General features: G+C 46.9%; 1 protein-coding gene across 4 annotated transcripts in view; it reads right to left on the bottom strand.

Moving 5' to 3' along the window:
- The window catches only part of PPP6R1 (protein phosphatase 6 regulatory subunit 1), a 745577-nt gene that overhangs the window by 187019 nt on the left and 538378 nt on the right, over positions 1 to 20180 (bottom strand). For all 4 annotated transcript variants that reach the window (XM_069200760.1, XM_069200759.1, XM_069200761.1 and 1 more), the window contains one exon: positions 18084 to 18175. In XM_069200760.1, coding sequence (XP_069056861.1) covers positions 18084 to 18175 — 92 coding nt within the window. The remainder of the gene's footprint in view (positions 1 to 18083; positions 18176 to 20180) is intronic.

Raw genomic sequence — 20180 nt, forward strand, 5'->3', positions numbered from 1 at the left:
AAGTATCCCAGGGGTCAGGGTCTTGTGGAACCTCCCCCATGTCTTCGCTACCATATACAGGTGAACCGTGTGGTGTGTACTGTTCCTCCATTTGAGAATCAGGTGGAGGAGAAAGAAGAGGTGGAGACTGGGAGATGTAGGTAGAGCTGGCAGAGGACCCACTGTTGAAGACTTAAAAGCTTTCTCTCTATGATGCTTTCTAGGAGGAGGTGAGGGTTCAAGTTCCTCTTGAAAATAAAGCTTTTTTTTAATTTTTTTAAAACAAGGTTTGGGACAAAGCCACAATTCTTCCTGTGTCCTTTTCAATCTGAATTTTTCGCTGCTTAGTGTCCATAGTTTCGAAAATAGGCTCAATTGGAAACGATTAAGATTGGTTGGACTCAGTTGTTTTCTGGACCGAATATTATGTAATTTTGACTCAGAAGGAACAGACGGTATAATCCTGCTTAGTACCGAAATTTTCGGTGCCGAAGTTGTAGAGTTTGAAGTAGTCAGTCTCAGACTTTTTGGCTCTGAAGCCTTGGATGCTTTTGTTTGAACAAAAGTAATAGAGGCCAATTGTGAAGACCAGGGTACAGTCTTTCCAGATTTCGGAGCCGAGCCAGAGGGCGGGGCAGCCGAAGCAAGTTTCTGAGACCTATTATGTCCGGAGGGCAGTGATGGTCCAGGGACCTCTTTTGTACGTTTTTTTTTATACTGGTCTTTAGAGGTACAGGAGGGGGGAGTTTTTTTTATTTTATTTTTTTACTTACAACTTGTGCCGAAGTGATGTCCTGGCTCTTAATGTCAGATTGAAGGTCTGAGGCCGAATCTTGGACAGAGAATGCCCCTTCTTGCTCCAGCTCTTCTTGTGCATTTTCTTCACCAATAATATCAGGGGTGCTGTCTTGCGCTGCAAGCTCTTCGGTCGCAAGGTGTTTTGTTGGATGGAAACAATCAACACATGTCGCAAGTGTCTTAGTTGTGATCAGAGGTTACACACTTGATGGTGATCCGTGTGTGGAAACTTGGCATGGCAGCGAGGACAGAATCTAAATACTGTCTGTTTCATTAGGGTTTCTTATCTTTCTATCCATATGCAGATAAGCCGGGTGAGGCCCGCCCCGAAAGTACGTGGTTGACATTTGACCTGACTCGATTAAGATGTAGAAAAACATGATCGAATACAATACTGCTGGCGATTGAAAGAGAATTTCAAACCGATTCCAGTGAAAAGGGAGCGAGCAGAAACAATTTCAAACCCGATGGCGGAGAAAAAAACAATCTAACAAAGGACTCAATTCCCATGCGCAGTATCACCGACAAGCCACTTGATCCAGTGACTTGAAAACACTTCTCGAAGAAAAACAAGTTGCAACACTCCAAGCCCAACACTAGATGGCAGGATAATGTACAGCATGTGCATCTACAGCCACACATGCCATCCATCGAACAGTGGAAATTTACTACACCTTGTAAATGCTATATCTCCAGAGCACTCTGGTGGATTGTTTCATTGTGGTGTCTAAAAATACGGTCCATTTTTATAAACTAGTGTCTCATGTATTTCTTCTTGAATTGTTTTGGTGCTGTTTAAATGCTTTATACTGGTTCCTTTCAGTAATTCTTGTAACTCAGAGCCACAGCTACCTATGGTTCAGCTGACGCTTTGACAAAAAGAATCTATTGGTCCTAAAGGGGTTGGTAAGTGTATTACACTGAGGTCACACAAATCACAATATAATACACCCTATTTCCTCACAAGGCATTAACTGACCACAGGGATAAATGGCCGATAAGAACAGCCATTGTTCGAAAGTCTCCATTTGATTGATTCCCTGTTGTCTGAGTGGTAGGAAAATTGATGGGGATGGTCCAGCTGATCGAGACCTGCACCCCAAGGCTCTCAGGAGAAGGGTGCTGTGACAAAAAGGTTGGGTGGCTTGGAGCAGAGTGATGGCATCTGGCAATTTGCGGGTTAAAAGACTGGCCTAAAAAAGACTTAGCCCAAGCCAGGGTAGGGTATCTGTCGAGGACTAATTAAAAGGTAGGAAAGGATCAGAAGCAGCCTGGCCAGGCTTTTGGGCTTTTGTCAGGATGTTTGCTTTAACCCCCAGGGTGGGGAGGTGGAGATCAAGCATTTCAGCCACTATATGTATTATCATGCCGTAGGATGCGGGTTCTTTCAAGGCCGGGACAGTAAGGGAAATAAGGGATGACTCTAGGGAAGGGTCTAGCTCACTAACATCTTCTCAGTCCTCATATCAACTGTCATTGGCATTGGGCTGAGTGAACTTCTCACCCTGGTAATAATCGCTCTCAGAGTCTTTTCCAAAAAGAAAACGTGAAGAGTGTTATATGCCTTATGGTAAGATGAATGCAAAAACCTCAGCCCAATTTGGTTGGGACGTCTGTTGAATTTGCATCAGAAAGGACAATCAGGGCCACCTCTGGTCAGCAGCGGTGTACCTGGGACCAGAGTGGATATGGGTGCCATTGGAACTAGAGCAAATGGCAGAAGCGGCTCAGTGGGTGCAGCAGGTGCAGAGGGAGAACCAGCTGATGGTAATCCAGGTGATAGGCCTCTCAGGTCCCAAAGGAACACTTGAGGGAGTCAGTAGGGATCTGAAGAGCTGGGACAAAGCCGAGTGAAACTCTGATCAGGCATGGTGTGGTTGAGGGCGTCAGAAATTCAGCTGTGCCAGAACCAGCTGTGGAATCGGCTCATAAGTCTGTCAACTTGAGCAGAAACAGGACTATTGGTGCAGCCTATGCACATCACCAGGTGAGTGGGAATGGTGCAAAGGAGCAGAAATGTGCTTCAACATCTTACGTTTCTTGTGCTTACCTTAGGATTTTGAGTGCGGCACACAGGCCACAAGCAAGGCTTGGGCGACTCTGGAAACAGGAGCATGATGGTGAACGGGCTCTGGTCTTTGAGTGGTCCCGGCACTAATACTCTGTGTACTTGGTGACTGGAAGTTTTGCCTTGCATTCTCAGATGGCCTTCAGATTTATCGATGTGCAGTGTCCACAGCGCTTGGAGTTGTGGCTTGCTCCCAGACACCACAGGTTAACCTGGTGGGGATCTGTCACAGGCATCTGTTTGTATTAGTCTTTACAGGGCTTAAAACCTGTTGTCCTAGGGGGTGACATCCTTTGCCAACTGCTGAAAATGTGATTGGGGAATTTTTTGGGGAAAAAACGGTTTCTGTGAGGCAAGAAAAGCTCTGGATCTAGGGCAAGAGGTGTGCAATTAAGAAACGGACGTCAGCTTTAAAAAAAAGTTCTGCCCCGACACTTGGGGAAGGCTAAGGGGAGAAATTTGTAGCCAGAAGTCTCTATCAGAATCAATCCCCATCTCCTCCTCTCTAGAGCCTGGATCAAAAAAGGGCATATCTACTAGGGGTGTCTGCATGTCAACACAAAACCCAGGTGACCTCATCCTGAAAAGCCTTCCGGGCATGACAATGGTGCCAATAGCTCTGCCAATGGAGTAAGCAGTGTTAAGTCCAGCCTGTAGTAATTATTTCAACGCATCCTGGCTATCATGTATTGTCTGGGCCAGTGAAGTCCTGTGGTCCTCTGAGACCTCCAACAATCTCTCGCTGGCTATGTACCATAATGCATGTGTGTACTTGCACAACATAAAAAGCACAACAATAGATCTATGGGCCATGGGAAATATTTTCCAGAAGGCATTAACTCTTTTGGAGTGTGTGTGTGTGTGTGTGTGTGTGGGGGGGGGGGGGGGGAAGAGATGGCTGGAAAAGAATTCTAATTCATCTTAAGTGTTGAGGCCCACACAATCAGGCTCTATGGTGTTTGGAAAGAAAGTCTGGATCACCAGGAGCAGGTCTGTGTCACAAAGCAACAGGTCAACTGACTAGCAGACAAGTCTACTTAGTCGTAAGTATATGTATAAGGGCTTCATTAACATGCAGCAAGGGCTCTGATGAAGAGGGCCTTGGATAGAGAATCTCAGTCAGATTACCATTTTCTCCTCAAAGATGAGAAACTTCAGTTCTAACGTTTCAGCTGCCCTCCTTACCACCACAGCGAACAAGACAGGTTCCTCATTTAGTGGTCATGTGATGAATCCAGATCAGTCTCATTAGATGTATTTGGCCAACTGGCATTTTTCAGGCCTAGATCTAGTGCATCATTCATGTAACGAGGTGGTAGAAAGTCATTCCTATCATCATTATCGTCTCAAGAGGCCATGCGCACCTCGCGTACTGGGTCAGAATCAGAGCCAAACAGAGTGGAATCTGCTGGTAATGGCGTCAAGGAAGAGATCTCGGATTAGGGTCTGGCTGTATGACAACCGGTTACTTTTAATTCATTTTGTAGGTATAAATTCGATCAATGTCAGCAAGAGCTCTTTTACCGGCAGAGTGGTGGTGTCGGTGCAGTATGAATTGGTATTGGGCTTGGGAGTGGTATGGAAGTCTGCACTGGAGTTGGGAAGGGCCTGGTAACGGCCCCAAGGATCAGATGACATCAGGGATAGTCCCACCAGTGGTAACTTAAGAACCCTGCGGCACCATGGGACGCAAAGGCATGCCAGAAGGAGATAAAAGCACAACAGAAATCTACAGCAAGGCTTCCTTGAAAGCTATCGGCTGTAGAGTCGACCATAGCTTGACAAACTCCTGGCATGTCAGGATCAATTTAGGAATCTGTTTCTGCTTCAAAAGGTTAAAATGTTGGCCCTTCGTATTCTCAAGTGATTTTAAGTGGTGGGACGGAGTTGAGTCTGCATTCGTTTTCTTATAATTGGACTTAGATTTTGACTTGGTATCCTAATTCAAGTGCGAAGTGACCTCACAGATGAGACCAGGCCTGCGACTTGGAGCAGGATCTGTGTTTCAACTGCAGCCCCTTCTTTGTGTTCAGTGATGAGGCTTGGACTGCCTTCCTGTGCATATGAACATTTGCTGCACATCCTGAAGTTAAGCCCAGAGCCCAATTCCCAAAACATACCTCAAGCAGGTTACATGATCTATAACTGCTTCCTGAAATCTAAGCATGGTTTGAAGTCTATTATTTTTGGAAGGGATGTAGTTCTCTAGCAGTGTGTCTAAGAAACTCAAAACTGGTCAAAGACAGATTAAGCTCTAAGAGGAACTCTAGACCCGGTTAGGAAGGTACAGAATTATAGGAATGGTGGCAGCAAGTAGGGGTGAAGCCTATGTGCGGCTTACGATGACTCCTACCAGAATGCAGGAGCAATGCAGAGAAAAATCGACTGATTTAATCCAGCGCCTGGGAAATATTCTAAAGGTGAGAAATCTGCAATTAGAAGAATCCATTAGAACTGAGGACACATCCAGTCCTAGGCCTTGGCAAAGAAATCAATTTATAGACACACTAATCAGGATAATACCTCTGTCATTTTGGGGTGTATCTCAAACTTTCAGTCCTCTATTTGAGGGACCCTGCAAGGTGAGCTGTTAATAGGAAAACATTCCATCACTGCACCAAATGTGATAGGTGGATTGCTTCCAGACATGCTGTTTGTGACACCACATTGCCCTGGCTGCTGATATATTGGACAATGGTGGTACTGTCTGATAGAATCTGACTTGTGCTTCCCAAGATGGAAGGGAGGAAGGCCTCTGTCAAGATGTACTGCTCGCTACTCTAGCATGTTTATTTGAAGAAGCTGATCCACTGTGAAATAAAGGCGTTGCAACCTCATGTGGCCCAAATAGGCACCCACAGTTCAGTGAGCAGGTGGAGGCTGTGACCACCATAGCTTGTGCCTATTAAAGGCTCAAGGTATGACGCACCAAAAGGTTGGTGAGTCCATGCAGCAGTGTAGATCTGGATGGAATTACTTAATCTGCACCGGTGTCAAGACTACTTTCATGTTGGAGGTACTGCTGGCACGTGGCACCAACACTATCCATGAGACCGTTAAGACCAAGCAGACAAGATCTGCAGAACCTGCACTTGTTTTAGAGACAAAAACATCAAAACCATTTCCTAAATATAAACCTCCTCTGAAGGAAAAGTTGGCACCGCTCATGCGAAGATTGTCCTATGTGTTGTGAGGTGAGATTTTTGGGCATTTGTGGAAAAAGTCATGAAGGTGCTTTTCAATGAGCACTATGGACGTTGCTTTCACCAGTCATCCAAGTATGAAAATTGTTGTCTTGACCACTGAAGTGAAGATGTGGCAGCACTTTTGCAAAGATACATACTGCAGTTTGAACAGCTGTATCATGAGCATATACTGCTGGGAGCCCAGAGAGCATTTCAGGTCTTGCTCTTAGTGAGGATTGGGAGATTCAAGTTCAAGTGATACCAAGCAATCTCCCGCACTGAGGGCAAGCAGAACTTGGCTCTGGGACAGCACCTTTAACTTGCCCTAACAGATGAACAAGTTCAAGAGGTTATGTCAAACATTGTTTGTCCAACACCTCTTCTGCCTTCTAGAGGACCAGAAGTTATGTGTTCTTTTCTTCTAGTGCAATCACCTCTATGTCCCCTTTGCTCAACAAGGTAACGTCTTCTGCCTCTAAAATTGAGATGTGTGCCTGAGAGCATGTCTTGTTGCAGGAAGGTAGGTCAGGAAGGGAAGACAAAAAGTGCAAGGTGTAGCCATTGACGAACTGTGGGATGGTACTAATATCAGTCATGACAAACTCCCAATAGGTGGAAAAATGGTACACCGTCCTCCCAATGAACATGGTAGTGTATGGGGATTGAGTGGAGCAGGGTCAGTGAGGTTTTGAGGGAGCAGAGGATAGATCTGCTACTGCTGTTTATGATTGGGTCCCAAACTTCACCCCCCACACACACACGGAAAGGAGGGGTGTTTGGAGATGCGGCAAAGATTAGCACTCCTTAGGTTGTCTCTGGTATACACCCTGGAGTAGCCTCAAAAGGTCATAACTGTTGACTGAAGTGCCTTGATTAGGAAGCCAAGTCCAGTGAGCAAGGGGTAGCCCCTGCTCTTTCTGATGCATTGCAGGGAGGAGTGTCCCAACAGCCACTCTTCATTGAAGGAACTATCCATCTCTTGAAAGGCAAGTGGAATGGATTCAAGGGCAGTAGCAAAGAGTGAATGTAGTGACCATGGAGCAAGCCATGAAATATGTGGAATTCAGGCTGCACTACAGGAGCTGTTTGGAGGAGAGGGGAGGGCGGGGGGGGGGGCAATGTTACAAAACACTGCTGCCCAAATCAGAAAGAAAAGTGTTACTTACTCTAAGCATCTGTTTGTGGTGTGAAGTGATGTAGATTCACATGCTCTACATACTCCTGCCATCTAGTATAGGGCTCAGACGTGTGCGACTTCCTTTTATTTGAATAAGTCTTTGAAGCCACAAGGTATAGTGACCTCTCCTATAACTAGTTATGCGCATGAGCTCAGTTATTAGATTGCTTTTACCAAGTGATGGGTGAGGATGAAATGGAACAAAGAGGCACAGAAGATGGTGACCACGCAAAGAGTTAAAAAAGAAAGGCTTTTGCAACAACCTGAGGCCTCTGGGGAGGAAGGGTTGGGCATATGTGAACCTACAGCACTATGCAAACAGATGCTTGCAGGGCAAGTCACATTTTCCATTTGTGGCAAGTGTAGCAGTTAATAAACATGCTTGGCACAGAATGTAAAGAAATTCTCCCCTCAGTGGTAGCTAACCAGGGGATGTTCCATGATGTTGCAGTGGCCTGGAAAAGTTTATGTATCAGAGCCCGGCCAACATTATCTTGTTGGTGAGTAAACACATCCACACAGTAATGCTTGGTGAAAGTGTGTGGTGGACCAAGAAGTAGTACAATTGTCAGCCAAAGGGATGTTTCTTAGTAAAGCCATTGATGCCCCCTTTTGGAAAGAGTGGGGTCTGAGTGGAGCAGTCAATTTTCTCTTGGCTTTAGAATAACAAGTATGAATGCAATTGATCAACCACTGGGCTATACCTGCTTTAGAAGGAGCATGGCTTTTGCATGATTTTGTGAATGAGACAAAAAGCTGCTTGGTTATGCAGAAGGGTTTTGTGCTGTCAATACGAGGGCTTTTCTGGCGTCTTGTATGTCAATGGCCCTTTCTGCCACAGAGTCCAGGTGTGGAAAGAACACTGGGAGGTCAATGATTTGGTTAAGGTAAAAAGAAGATACCTCCTTAGGCAGAAATTCTAGATTTGTCCTGCAGATGACTATCATTTTCACCTGTAAGAAATGTTCCAATAAGAGACGGAAGCTCACTTACACATCTGAGTGAGGTTATGTGACTAGAAAAGCCACCTTCCAGGAGACTAACTGCAGAAGGCATGAATGAAGGGGTTCAAACGAAGGGCTCAAAAGTCATGTGAAAACAACTCTGAGGTTCCAGTGGGATGAACTGTTTAAGTCCTTTTATGAAAGCCTTTAAGAGTGGGACCCTAAATAGTGTAGTGTGTTCCCCATTCTGAAGCAAAGCTGCAACTAAGTAAAGACTGATTGGCGGGGCGTGGCTTGGCCACCGGGCAAGATGGCCGTCACTCTGTGAGGCTCTGCCGGGGCTGGGCAATTTATCCGACATAATCTATCCTACGGGCGGCGGTGAAGGAGCGGGCCCCTGGGGCTTCCCCCCGGGGACTCCGACGACGTTGTTTGAGCCGGGTTTGGCTGCTGCTGGCACCCGGGGGGCGGAGGAGTGCCGAGGGGCCTGGCGCCGGCGGTCTACTGCGCGCACCGGCTCCCGCGGTGTGCGCGGAGAGAGGGGAGGCTGCGGCCGCCCCCCCCCCGGTCGAGGGGAGAGAGGACGGGAGCGCGAGGGACTTCGGGGGTCGTGTCGGACCGCGGCTCCCCTCCCCTCCCCCTTTTTCTTGCTGATTGGATCCTGGTGCTTGTGGCGGCTGGGGGCCCGACCTCGTGGGCCGCTCCCGACCCCCGGCTGGAGTTTCCCTCCGAGCTTTCAGATCCCCGGGCCCCCGGCAGGAGAGAGCGGGGCCCGGTTGATAATAAGCGCTTACTGAGAGCGCTGTGACTAGAGGAGGAGAGGGCCTGAATTCGGGGCCTGCTGAGGGATCCGCCTGGTGGTCTCTGATATCGCCCCGGCTGCCTGCACACAAACTTTTCTGGTGCCCTGCGGATCGCTTCTGGAACCCTGCACTGTGCTAGTAGCACAGAACCAGGTAAGGGGCGGATTGGGTCGGGGGTCGGAGGCCCTGGCTGGTACGGCGCTGTGCTCCTGAGGTCCCTCCTGGCTCGTGGAGCTTAAGTATCCTGGTTTTGAAATCTGGTGGCCGGCTGACCCCCTCTCCCCCGCCCCCCCTGTGTTGTGTCGAGCCCCCCTGCTGCTGGTGGAGATTATGGAACCCATACATGGAAACGGATTGACTTGGGAGAGGAGGTGATCGCCAGGTGCTCCCGGGGGCCGCCTGGTAGCCTGGTGAGGTAAACGAAGCAACTGACCAGGTGATTTTTTGGGGACAGAGACTTGCTATCTTGGATAGGTACATTTGGTCCGTGCTAGTTGCACTATACGTGTAATACTGCAAGATGGGCAAGGCAGATAAGCGACAGGCTAAACTCTCCTTCTCTGGAGGAGGAAAACGCGGCACCCCTTCTGCCTCCCAGTCTGGAGATGCAGGCGCCGAGGAGGAGTCTCCAGAGATGTCTGTGAGATCCATGTTTATGGAACTCAAGACCAGCTTGGCGGGGATAGACGCTAAGCTGGATCATGTATCGGAGCGGCTTGACCGCATCAGAGCCCGGGTAGATGACCACGATGCTAGGTTTGAGACTCTGGAGACTCGCACATCTGAGATAGAGGATGCTCGCAGTGGCGATAGAGAACAGATTGCACAGATGGAGCGTCTCCTGGAGAAACAAGAATGAGGACCTGGAGGCCCGGTCCCGACGTAATAACATCCGCATCGTGGGGCTGCCGGAGGCAACAGATATGGGACGCATGGAGGACTTCGTCGAGACCGTGTTACAAGAGCTGTTCGCTGGCGAGCTCTCTCGGCTGTTGGTGATTGAGAGGGCACATCGATCCTTGGGCCCTCGCCCCCCGCCTGGAACTCCCCCACGCCCAATCATTGCACGACTATTGAATTATAGGGACCGAGATACTGTGCTCAGGTTAGCTAGGGAGAAAAGTCCTCTAATGTATAAAAACTCCGAAATCAACTTCTTTCCCGATTATACCCCAGGTGTACAAGCTCAGAGGCGGGCTTTTCTACCGATAAAGCGTTTGCTCAGCCAGGCTGGAATCGGATTTGCTCTGTTATACCCAGCTAAATTGAGGGTGCGACATGAAGGCAAAGTGCTGTATTTCTCGGATCCAAAGCAGGCGAATAAGTTCGTAAGACGATTATCTAAGCAGCGGGGGACGGGGACGCCGGGGGGGGGGGGGAGCCCTGAAGACGCCTCTCTCAGTGACAATGATTAAGTGTTAGGTTCGGGACTCCATTACCTCTGAGGCTGCGGGGGCGTGTGGGTCCGCTCCGAGATCTGCCCCTGATGTGTAGCTGCTGCTTGCCCGTGGCCCCTCTCCCCTAGACCATCTGGGTGGAGAGTTGTATGGCAGGCTTCTGCCCCACGGATGATTCCGTTTTTTTTCTGTTACACGCCTGCAGTTTGGGCTTTAGGGATGGTTGGATGGGACACTATGAGGGTCCAATTGGGGGGCCTGGGAGGGAGGTGGGGGCGAATTGGGAAATGTTCCTGGTTCCTTTTTTGTTAAGTTTTTGGCAGGTGGAGGGCTTTGTCCATGTGCGGAGTTGCATGACTGTGGTTCTGGATGGGGGATGATGTTTCTTCTGCTGTGAGATGCTTGACATGGAATGTGCGGGGACTTAATGATAATCGGAAAGCCCGGCTGGTGATGGCTTATGTTAAGCGTCATGGCATTGACATTTGTATGGTCCAAGAAACGCATCTGCTGGCATCGACAGTTGGTAGGCTGAAGGCTGGCTGGGTTGGGGAGGCTCACCATTCGGCATACTCTAGCTACGCTCGTGGGGTTGCAATCATTATCCGTAAGGGACTGCAGTGGCGCACGCGCGAAATTATTGCTGACCCCAATGGTAGATACGTAATACTGAGTGGAGTGTTGTTAGACATGGCTTGCCGGCTAGTGGCAGTATATGGGCCAAATGTGGATGACCCGGAGTTTTTCCTGGAGGTATGGCGCCAAGTAGAGTCGCTGGGAGCTGGGGCTGTGATCTGGGGCGGTGATTTTAATGTTGTTCTAGATGCGTGGCTGGACCGGGAGAGTGCGGCCAGGATGCAACATGTTTCTGCAGCAAGGTCATTGACAGCAGTAATGGATAGCGGCGCGCTGGTAGATCTGTGGAGGCAGAGACATACAGGAGTGCGGGAGGGTACCTGCCTGAATTACTTTCATAGTAGCTGGTCCGTATTGATCGGTGGCTGGGCACTAGAGATGTGGAGGCCTGGACTAGAGCAATAGACCATCTCCCCCGTACGCTGTCAGACCACTCACCGGTGTTGTTAGACCTGGCAATACCTAGTGAGCTACAACCGATGGTGATGTGGCGGCTGCCCAGCGGTGCTCTCCGGGACGACACCTTCCGTGCGGAGGTACGGGAGGCTATTCGGTTATTTTTTTAGGAGAACCGAGGGTCTGTGGACTCCCCTGGCACGGTATGGGAAGCATTTAAAGTAGTTATCCGTGGGGTGTGTCTAGCAAAGCAGCATGGGATAGTGAAAGCTTTAAGACGGGAGATGGCTGATATCGAAAGGAGGCTTGAGGACCTGGAACGGCGCTTAGAGGCGACATGGTCAAACGAGGTGCTTGCCGAAATCAGGCGCGAGGTGTCACTGTATGAGGAGGCCTCTCTTCGAGAGGTTTGCTTCCTTGGGAGACATGCGCGGGCTCGCAGGTATGGCGAGGGCGAGAGAGCCGGGAGGACACTAGCGGGATTATTGCGCAGCCCCTGGGCCAGCAACTACGTCACTGAGGTGTTAGATACCGAGGGAGGCAGGGTGACTGGAATGGGAGGCGTGATGCAGGTATTTACTAAATTCTTCTCGCAGCTATACGCGCCTCCGGTGGGACTTAGGGAGGCAGATATGAAGGAGTATTTTGAGACCATTGCGTTAGTATGGTTTGAAGCGGCACATAGGATGTATTTGGATATGCCGTTCACAGTGGAGGAGGTGGTGGCGGCGATCCAAAGTCTACCTGGGGATAAGTCTCCGGGCACCAATGGTTTGACCCCTGCCTTTTATAAAGAATATGGGGACATCCTTGCCCCCTATTTGCTGGAGGTGTATGAGGAGTCTCTGGCGACGGGGTCGCTTCCGACCTCCCTCTGGGAGGCTTTAATAATAACTATTTTGAAGCCTGGGAAGGACCCGACGCGATGCGATTCGTATCGTCCACTCTCCATGATAAACATTGACAATAAGATTCTTGCAAAAATGATAGCGACCCGACTACAGCCACTACTCTCTAGAATGGTGCTTCCAGATCAATCGGGCTTTATTCCCGGGAGATGCACGAGCCATAATTTGCGCACTTTCTTTGCGGTGCTGGGATCACTAGAGACAGGCGATGATGTGGCTGCAGTGTTTCTTGATGCGGCTAAGGCCTTTGATTCTCTGGCCTGGGAATATAGGTTTGCGCTTCTGAACCGAGTGGGTCTCAGCGCGCGTTTTGTGAATTGGATCAGGTTGCTGTACACTCTGCCTACTGCCAGGTTGCGCCTTAACGGGGGTATATCAGCCCCATTCCTGGTCTCGCGGGGAACGCGACAGGGCTGCCCGCTGTCTCCGCTTCTTTTTGCGGCTGCTATGGAGCCTCTGGCGGCAGGACTGCGACAGAAATATAGTAATAGCGGCCTACAATTCCGGCAACGTCCTGTCTTGATATCTTTATATGCAGATGATATTGCGATATATGTGCGCAATCCCGGGCAAAATCTAGATATTTTACTAGATGAAATTGTTCGCTTTGGGAACTTTTCTGGGGTCACTATTAATTGGTCGAAATCAATGATCCTGCCACTAACCCCTAGTGTAGAGAGATTCGATTCGCGATACTGACTGTCTCGCCCTGGGTGTGACAAAAGTAAAATGAGTCTCTCAGTCTGCCGCTGCAGACTGGAAGGGCAGTTTCGGTCTTCCAGAGGATATTCCACGGTCCATGAAGGGGGTGAGGTGGTTTTTGTCACAGGGTTGATGTCCCTCTAAGTCCTCTCAGTGCTGTTAGAAGTCCAGTCGCCACTGGGCTAACTGTTGCCTGGTATCATGGTCACAGCCAAATCCTTCCCTGGAAGATAACTCTGCTTCTGGGCAACCAAGCTGTACTTCGACAACTAACACAGGGTCAGCAAACTCAAATGCAACTTTGAGTGTCAGGTCCTGGTCTCAGGTGCTGCAGGGTGGCAGTTGGAGGGGATTTGAAGATTCTGGGCTATCGGCTTGCCACAGCAGGCTTTCTCAGCTGTTCTGACCCTATATTGGGAACTGGAGGTCAACTAACTGACCCTTGGAGTCTCTTTGCTTTGGCTGGGCTCTGTCGACAACTTTAACTCGAGCAGGACAAAGCAGGCACAGTCCCTTTCTTTTGCTAACCAGCAGGTTCCGCAGGTGCAGTCCATGCCTCTCATTGGCAGTTTTATGGTGCTGCAGGGCACCCTCCTTTGGTCCTTCTTTCAGTCCAGATAGGATCTGAGATATGGGTGCCAGGGGTATCCTTATGTCCCAAAAATGCCTTCTTTGTAGGATGCAGTTGATAGCCAATGGGCTTACTCGTCTCCTGATGACCACTTTCTAGGAAGTATGGCATCTGGATATCCTAGGATGCACCATTCTATCCACTCCAAAGATGGCAGATCCCTTGCTTATCACCACCCCTCCCAAGCTTAACCCAGATCTGTGTCTACCAAGGGGGCTTCAAGCCCCTGGAAAACCGGTTTTGGCAACTGGTTTCTCCTCTCCTTCCTGAGTGCTAGCCTAATTACCTCAACAATAGAGCAGCACCTCTCCCAAGGGTTCCCCATTTGCCCTTGAAAGGCTGCTTCTCCTTTGAAGCTCACCTTTTGGGTGAACACTCGTGTGGCTTCCTGGCAGGGAGTGTTAAATCCTCTTCCCCAAGCAGGCTTCTGTGGGAGTCATTTGCACATCTTCCCAGGAGAGGAGAAAGATCTCAAGAAAAACACAGTGTGCAACAGTGGATGGGCACAGGGGATGTAAAGCAACTAAGTGGCAACTTTATAAAGGTTGTACACTGCAACAAGTTACATTAATTCCAACTGGGGCATCAAGTCTGGCTTAATGCAACAAGTTATTTAATACATTACTAACTTTAGTAGTCCCAGCCAGAAGTTTGCAAAACTGGTCTGTCAACTTGCAACTCTGCACTTCCCAATGGGGTTACTAGCCTTTTCCACAGTAACAATGACAATGTTACTGTTGAACATATTAAAAGTGCATGTTCCATTGTCTAACGTACAACAGTTGCCTTAGGGCTTGTCAGGCTTGCCTTAGGGGTGACATATATATATATATTAAGAAGGGTAAATTTGACTTGGCCATTGTTTTAAATAGCAAAGTTGAGTCAGCAGATTAAAACCGCTCTTTGAGTCTGCAGTAGCAGACTGACAGACATTTGTCACACCGCAGGTGACAACTATTGCTGTAATCCCTAGAGTGGCGGACTGCGCCTTGATTCTGGGTGAGAGGGTCTGGCCAGTTTGGCAGCTTCTTGCAAGGCCCTAACAACATGCTGAGGAGGGTGCTCAACCAAATTTGTACATAAGGACAGAGGCATCACAATTATGAGTCCAAAGTTTAGTAATGCTCAGCTTCAGGAAATCCAATCATCAAAGGATCAGGACGCTCCCAATTGAAGGCATATAAAATATACTTTATTCATTCTTTCATCATCTTAAATAGCAAGAAACAGCCAACATGTTATGCTCATACAAGAGCTTCATCAGAGCTGTAATACACAAGATTACAAAGTATTAAAAACATATAGTTCTGAAATGAAAAACCCTATTCATGGTGATGAGCACATTAAAAATACCAAAATTCTATATTTTAGTAAATATACATTTGGCAGTGAAGAATTACATTACATCAATATAACAGAAAATTACATTCCAATGTCTATATTCCAGATGGGGAGCACGCAAAGCTTATGGATCAAATTATTTAAAGGCCAGGAGGTCTAAGATTTCAATAAAAGGGTGTCACATGCTTGTGGGGAAATCATTAGCACAAACATTGCCACCAACCGAACAGGCTCTTTACAATGCATAAAAAAGGGTGCCAAAGATTATCACCCCACATTTGATAATATGAATCAAACGCTGTCCAGACTTGAGGTGAGGGGTTACAACCCCCATGTTTTACGAGAACCATCCAGGAAGATTAGAACAGTTAACCAAACTAGCGCTTTACAAATTAACAACAAAATGGAGATTATCCTTTATAACCAACAATAGTCAGAGTGCCTATAAAATCTCAAGAAAACAATTACATTTGTAAGCTTTGCTCTGTGTTTCCCCCTATATGCAGTACAGAAATTGAAACTTACTGTGTTATACTTGATGTAATGTCAGTCCTCACTGCCAAATGTTTATACACCAATAGATAGTTTTTGGTATTTTTGAGATATGATCAACGATGTTGATAGTGTTTTTAATTTTAGAACTAGATGTTTTTAATACTTTATAATCGTGTGCATTACAGCCCCGATGAAGCTCTTGTATGAGCAAAACACTTTGGCTGTTCCTGGGTGGTTTCCAAGATGAAGAAAGAGTGAATAAAGAGTCTTTTTACATTACTTCAGTTGGGAGTGTCCGGATTCTTTGCCGTTTGGATTTCTTCAAACGGAGAATTACTAATGCTGGGCTGTTGGATAGCTAACCCAGGGAGGTGGGCAACTACTAGTTTTACAAAAAGGGAATTCACAAGAGATGAATGTAAGGAAAACCTTGGGTGATTGAGGCAGAGGGGCTCCCAGTGTTTGCAGTGATGCAGGGAATGAAGGAGGGTGAAAGGATGGAAGAGGAATGGAAGGGGAAGAGGAATGGACGGGGAAGAGGAATGGAAGGGGAAGAGGAATGGAAGGGGAAGAGGAATGGGAGGAGAAGAGGGAGGTGGAGGAGGACAGGGTCTAGGAGGTAGAGGGCTAGTGAACTCGAGCCAGGTGCTTTTTGGTCCTGGCAGGTGGATAAGGCTCTAGGGAAACAGTCTCCTCAAAAGTCAACTTCCTCTTGTAAGGGACAGTGGCCTGGGCCTTTGGTGCACGCTGGCTGAGAATCTTATTGGCTTGCGGGTGAATGAATGATCCACTTCTGCCTGGGCTTCTCCTGTAGGCACTGCAGGATAGACTGTTCCTGATCCTCAGATGCAGTGGAGGACAGTAGGGCTTTGGGGACCTGGCATATTGGAGCCAAAGATGTTTTCTGGCTCCCTGGTACTGAGGAAAGCTTCTGTTCCGGTGGAGACTAAAGAGCTGAAGAGGTCCTTAAGGGTGTTCTAAATGCCAGAGCCATAGGCGCTGTCAGCGTCAATAGTGTTGCCGGTGCCGGGAGCCAGGTCTTCTGTGGCTATATTGGTGCTACAGGCTTACTATGAGTTGGATCCAAGGGCTTATGATAGTGTCGACCAAGGCCTTCAGGCAGTAGCAGACTTGAAGTCCGACGCTGGGCTTCTGGGCTCCATGCCCGACCCCACCCAAGGGCAATGCTCGGCCTGAGTGAGATGTCAGGGAGGTGGCGGAGGGAGGCATATAGTACTCACAGTCAATATTTTCTTTAGTTGGATATGAGGACCTGTAGCCCTTCCATCTTAGACTCCAACAGCTTGGGGCAAAAATGAAGGGGCTGCTTGCCTGAGGGCCCGAGACGGTTTCCTTCTCAACGTCTAGGGGGCTGAAAAGGTCAGGGTGGCATCATCTTACTGTTGCGTGATGGGTCGTCGAGTGAGTTGTCAATCGAACTGTTATGCAATGTCTTCTGGGGGCAGAAGGTGAGGCAGGCTGAGCAGGAGGCCTGGTCATGCTCCCAGACAGAAAAAGTTGCAAATCTGATGTAGGTCTGTCCAGGTATCCTTTGTGTGGCACTGTGGACAGTACTGAAATTGAGTCTTTTCCATCATACAATCAACATTTTTTAGAGAAAACAAAAAGTAGAAAGCACCAAAAGGGGCAAAGTCCCTGAGTAGAACCCAGGTCGCCGAGCACGACAAAGGTCTCAACAACACCAAAAGTTATCTACAGCTACACATGCCACAACATATGTGGTTCTGATTACTGATCAGAGATAAATCAGTTTTCAAAATTGCCACGGGTTTTGACATATCAGCCCAGGAGACAGGATCCAGTAAAGCTTCATTAAAGGGAAGCAAGGGCTTCTTAACTTTAGAAGATGGTTGCAGGATTCCCATCAAGTTGCTGTGGCCTAGGTTTGAAAGTAAAGCATACTCAGGATGGATGATAATGCACACTGCCGGCATCTCTGCATGCCTGCACCAAAGGACATTGCAATCTGCCAGATTTAAAAGGAAAATTTACAACTCTACAATATAGCAGGCATTGCTCATTGGTGCTTGCTGTCAGCATCTTTATACAGGACATTCAGCATTAGAATTATGGGCAGAAAGATCTAAAATGGGTCACATTGGCATGCCAGAAACCCATGTTTGTGTGTAAAGCTACAAATATCAAATCTGGTGTAGCTGACAAGTACACCTACATGATAATGGTAGCAAGAAACCAGAGTCACAAAGATGTTAAATTACTTTATACTACCCTTTTCAAAGAAAAAAAGAAAAAGAACATAAGATATTTATGCAATTTTACTGTCTGGGTGAGAATGGGTACCCTCTACTTGTTCAAAGATTTCATGCATCTTTTGATCAGTACTAACAGACTTCCATTTTAAAAAGAGGCAATAATCTACTATGGACACCAATGGATATTTGGGACATGACATTTTACAGGTGATTACAAGGCTTAGGAGTTCAAATGTTCTAGGTTACAGAGAAATGTAAAACGTACCACATTAACCAATAAGCTGGCAATTCGAAATGTGCAGCATCCACAAAGATTGTCAACAAATTCTTAAGAGGCTATAGGCCTACTACTAAGTTTGTCTCTTCCCATAGTGAATTTGAATACTCACTTTCTTCTAGTAAAACTCTATTTTCTGTTTCCTGAGCATTTAAAGGCATTTCTGAGATAGCGGATGAGTCATGCTGCAGTACCTCCTGTGAACTGAGAATGACAAATACACAGATATGAGATAAAGACACTGCAAAATCAAATCTTCAGTTTCTGAAATGTAACGATCAAGCATTCCATGGATAATGACTTCTCACGGATGCCTTCATGAGTATGATTTAAAAAAGGCTCTGGGGAGGCATTACAGAAGAGACAAATAAGACAACTGCAGAAAGGTCAATTACAAGCAGATATGATGCACGCCACTTCCCTGGCATAGGCTAGAGGCAATCTTTAAGAGTGCAATTCTAAATATAAAGCACCAATTGTGAGCTGTAAGGTTACCCACCTCGCTTCCATGATGTGTACAGAATTTGCTGCACTTAAAATCTACAGCTTTGAATCTTTAGAGTCCTTGATGAGACAACAGTAGTCCATTAAAATAGGAAATCTCATCTTTAAGTGTCAAATGCAAAGAATAAACATGTAAAGTTTAGGCATAAAAGTTTCAGAAAAAAGAAAAACAATATTTACAGTAATTGTAGTACTCCATCAAGGGAATACTCAAATTCATAAACCATAAATGTCTCTATCTTTATACCAGATCCTGAAAAATGTTATGTCTGGTGGTATATTGTAATTCTGAGTTGTAGCTCAGGGTGTCATTTCTCTAAACTAAACATGAGACAATATTACAAACTCATAAGTAGAACAGTTCAATTGTTTTCCACAGTGAATGGTCTTACAAACAAACACAGATGTCCTTTTCTACAAAGGTAGTTTTTACTTTTAAAATGTGTACATCCACAGAAGTCACAAATGGTCAACATACATTTTTGTACAAAATGAAAGTGGGTCTACACTTTCTATATTATTTAATGTATTTAACCACAGATTAGGTTTTATAAAATATACATTATATTAATAAACAAGTTTCCTACTTTGGTAATGCCTTTTCATGTAGAAAATCTATCAAGTCGCAGACTCCAGAGGACCCAGACTGAATACTGAAGTTTTTCACAGCAGTGCTTACGTGCGCAGCTAGGTGAGTGTAGTGCAGCTCTGCGCTGGCTTCATACCGTCCCAGATTCCGGACCCTCGGGCACAAAGCAAAAAACAATTGGAAGTATCAGCAGCCAGATCTCCATTTTAGAACATTTCTGATGGTAAAAGGGACCACTTTACAAGACGGGGAGGAGGGTGGACAGTGAGGAATCTGCAGTTAGTTTATCCATCAGAAAGAGTACTACAGAAGATACGTATCTTATGATCGTGATTGATATTGCTAATCGCATATACCTCACTTTTAGCATATCTAACAAAGCAGTACGTCCCAAGGTAGGTGAAGGGTCTGTTTAATAGGCTCATTCCAAAAAGTCCTCAGTAGTGAACGGAATAGATGGCCTTCCTGTCTGAACTGGCTGTCTAAACCATGTCGCAGCCTCGCAAATGTTAAAAGGAGGCAATCAAGTCTGCCAACACAGTGGTAACATCATTGACCCTGCATGACACTAACCACAGATGGTTCACTTTGTGAATATATAACACAGTAGTACCTCCCCAAGAAGGTGTCAGATTAAAATGTTCTGTAGGACCAAACGGGCAAAATGCCTCTCTGGACAGATCCAACTGTTGAAGCAGTAGTGCTTCGTGAACGTAACGTTGTCCACATAGTTGCCTGACAAATATCCAGAACATGCGCTTTGCACACCAGAGCAGTGGTAGCAGCTTTGGCTATGGTGGAATGTGACTTAACCTTCTGAAGCCTCTTTCCTAGCCAATGCTTACCAGATCTTAGGATCAGGAGATTGCCTGGTTTTGCAGTGCTTTGCATGTCTTTGCCATGGAGAAACATGCAAAGAGCTGATTCTCCACCCAATATTCTTTGGTGCGATCTATATAAAAGCTCAGTCCTCTCTTTGGGTCCAAACATAGATGAAGTGTAGTAAAGAATGCCGAAAAGGTGATGGCCTACCCGACATGAAATGGAGGGACTACTTTTGATACAAAGGAAGCCTGGGTATTTAACACTAACTTAACTGGAAAGAATGTTGTATAC

This window comes from Pleurodeles waltl, chromosome 7 (assembly GCF_031143425.1).
Source record: "Pleurodeles waltl isolate 20211129_DDA chromosome 7, aPleWal1.hap1.20221129, whole genome shotgun sequence".
NCBI classification, from domain to species: domain Eukaryota; kingdom Metazoa; phylum Chordata; class Amphibia; order Caudata; family Salamandridae; genus Pleurodeles; species Pleurodeles waltl.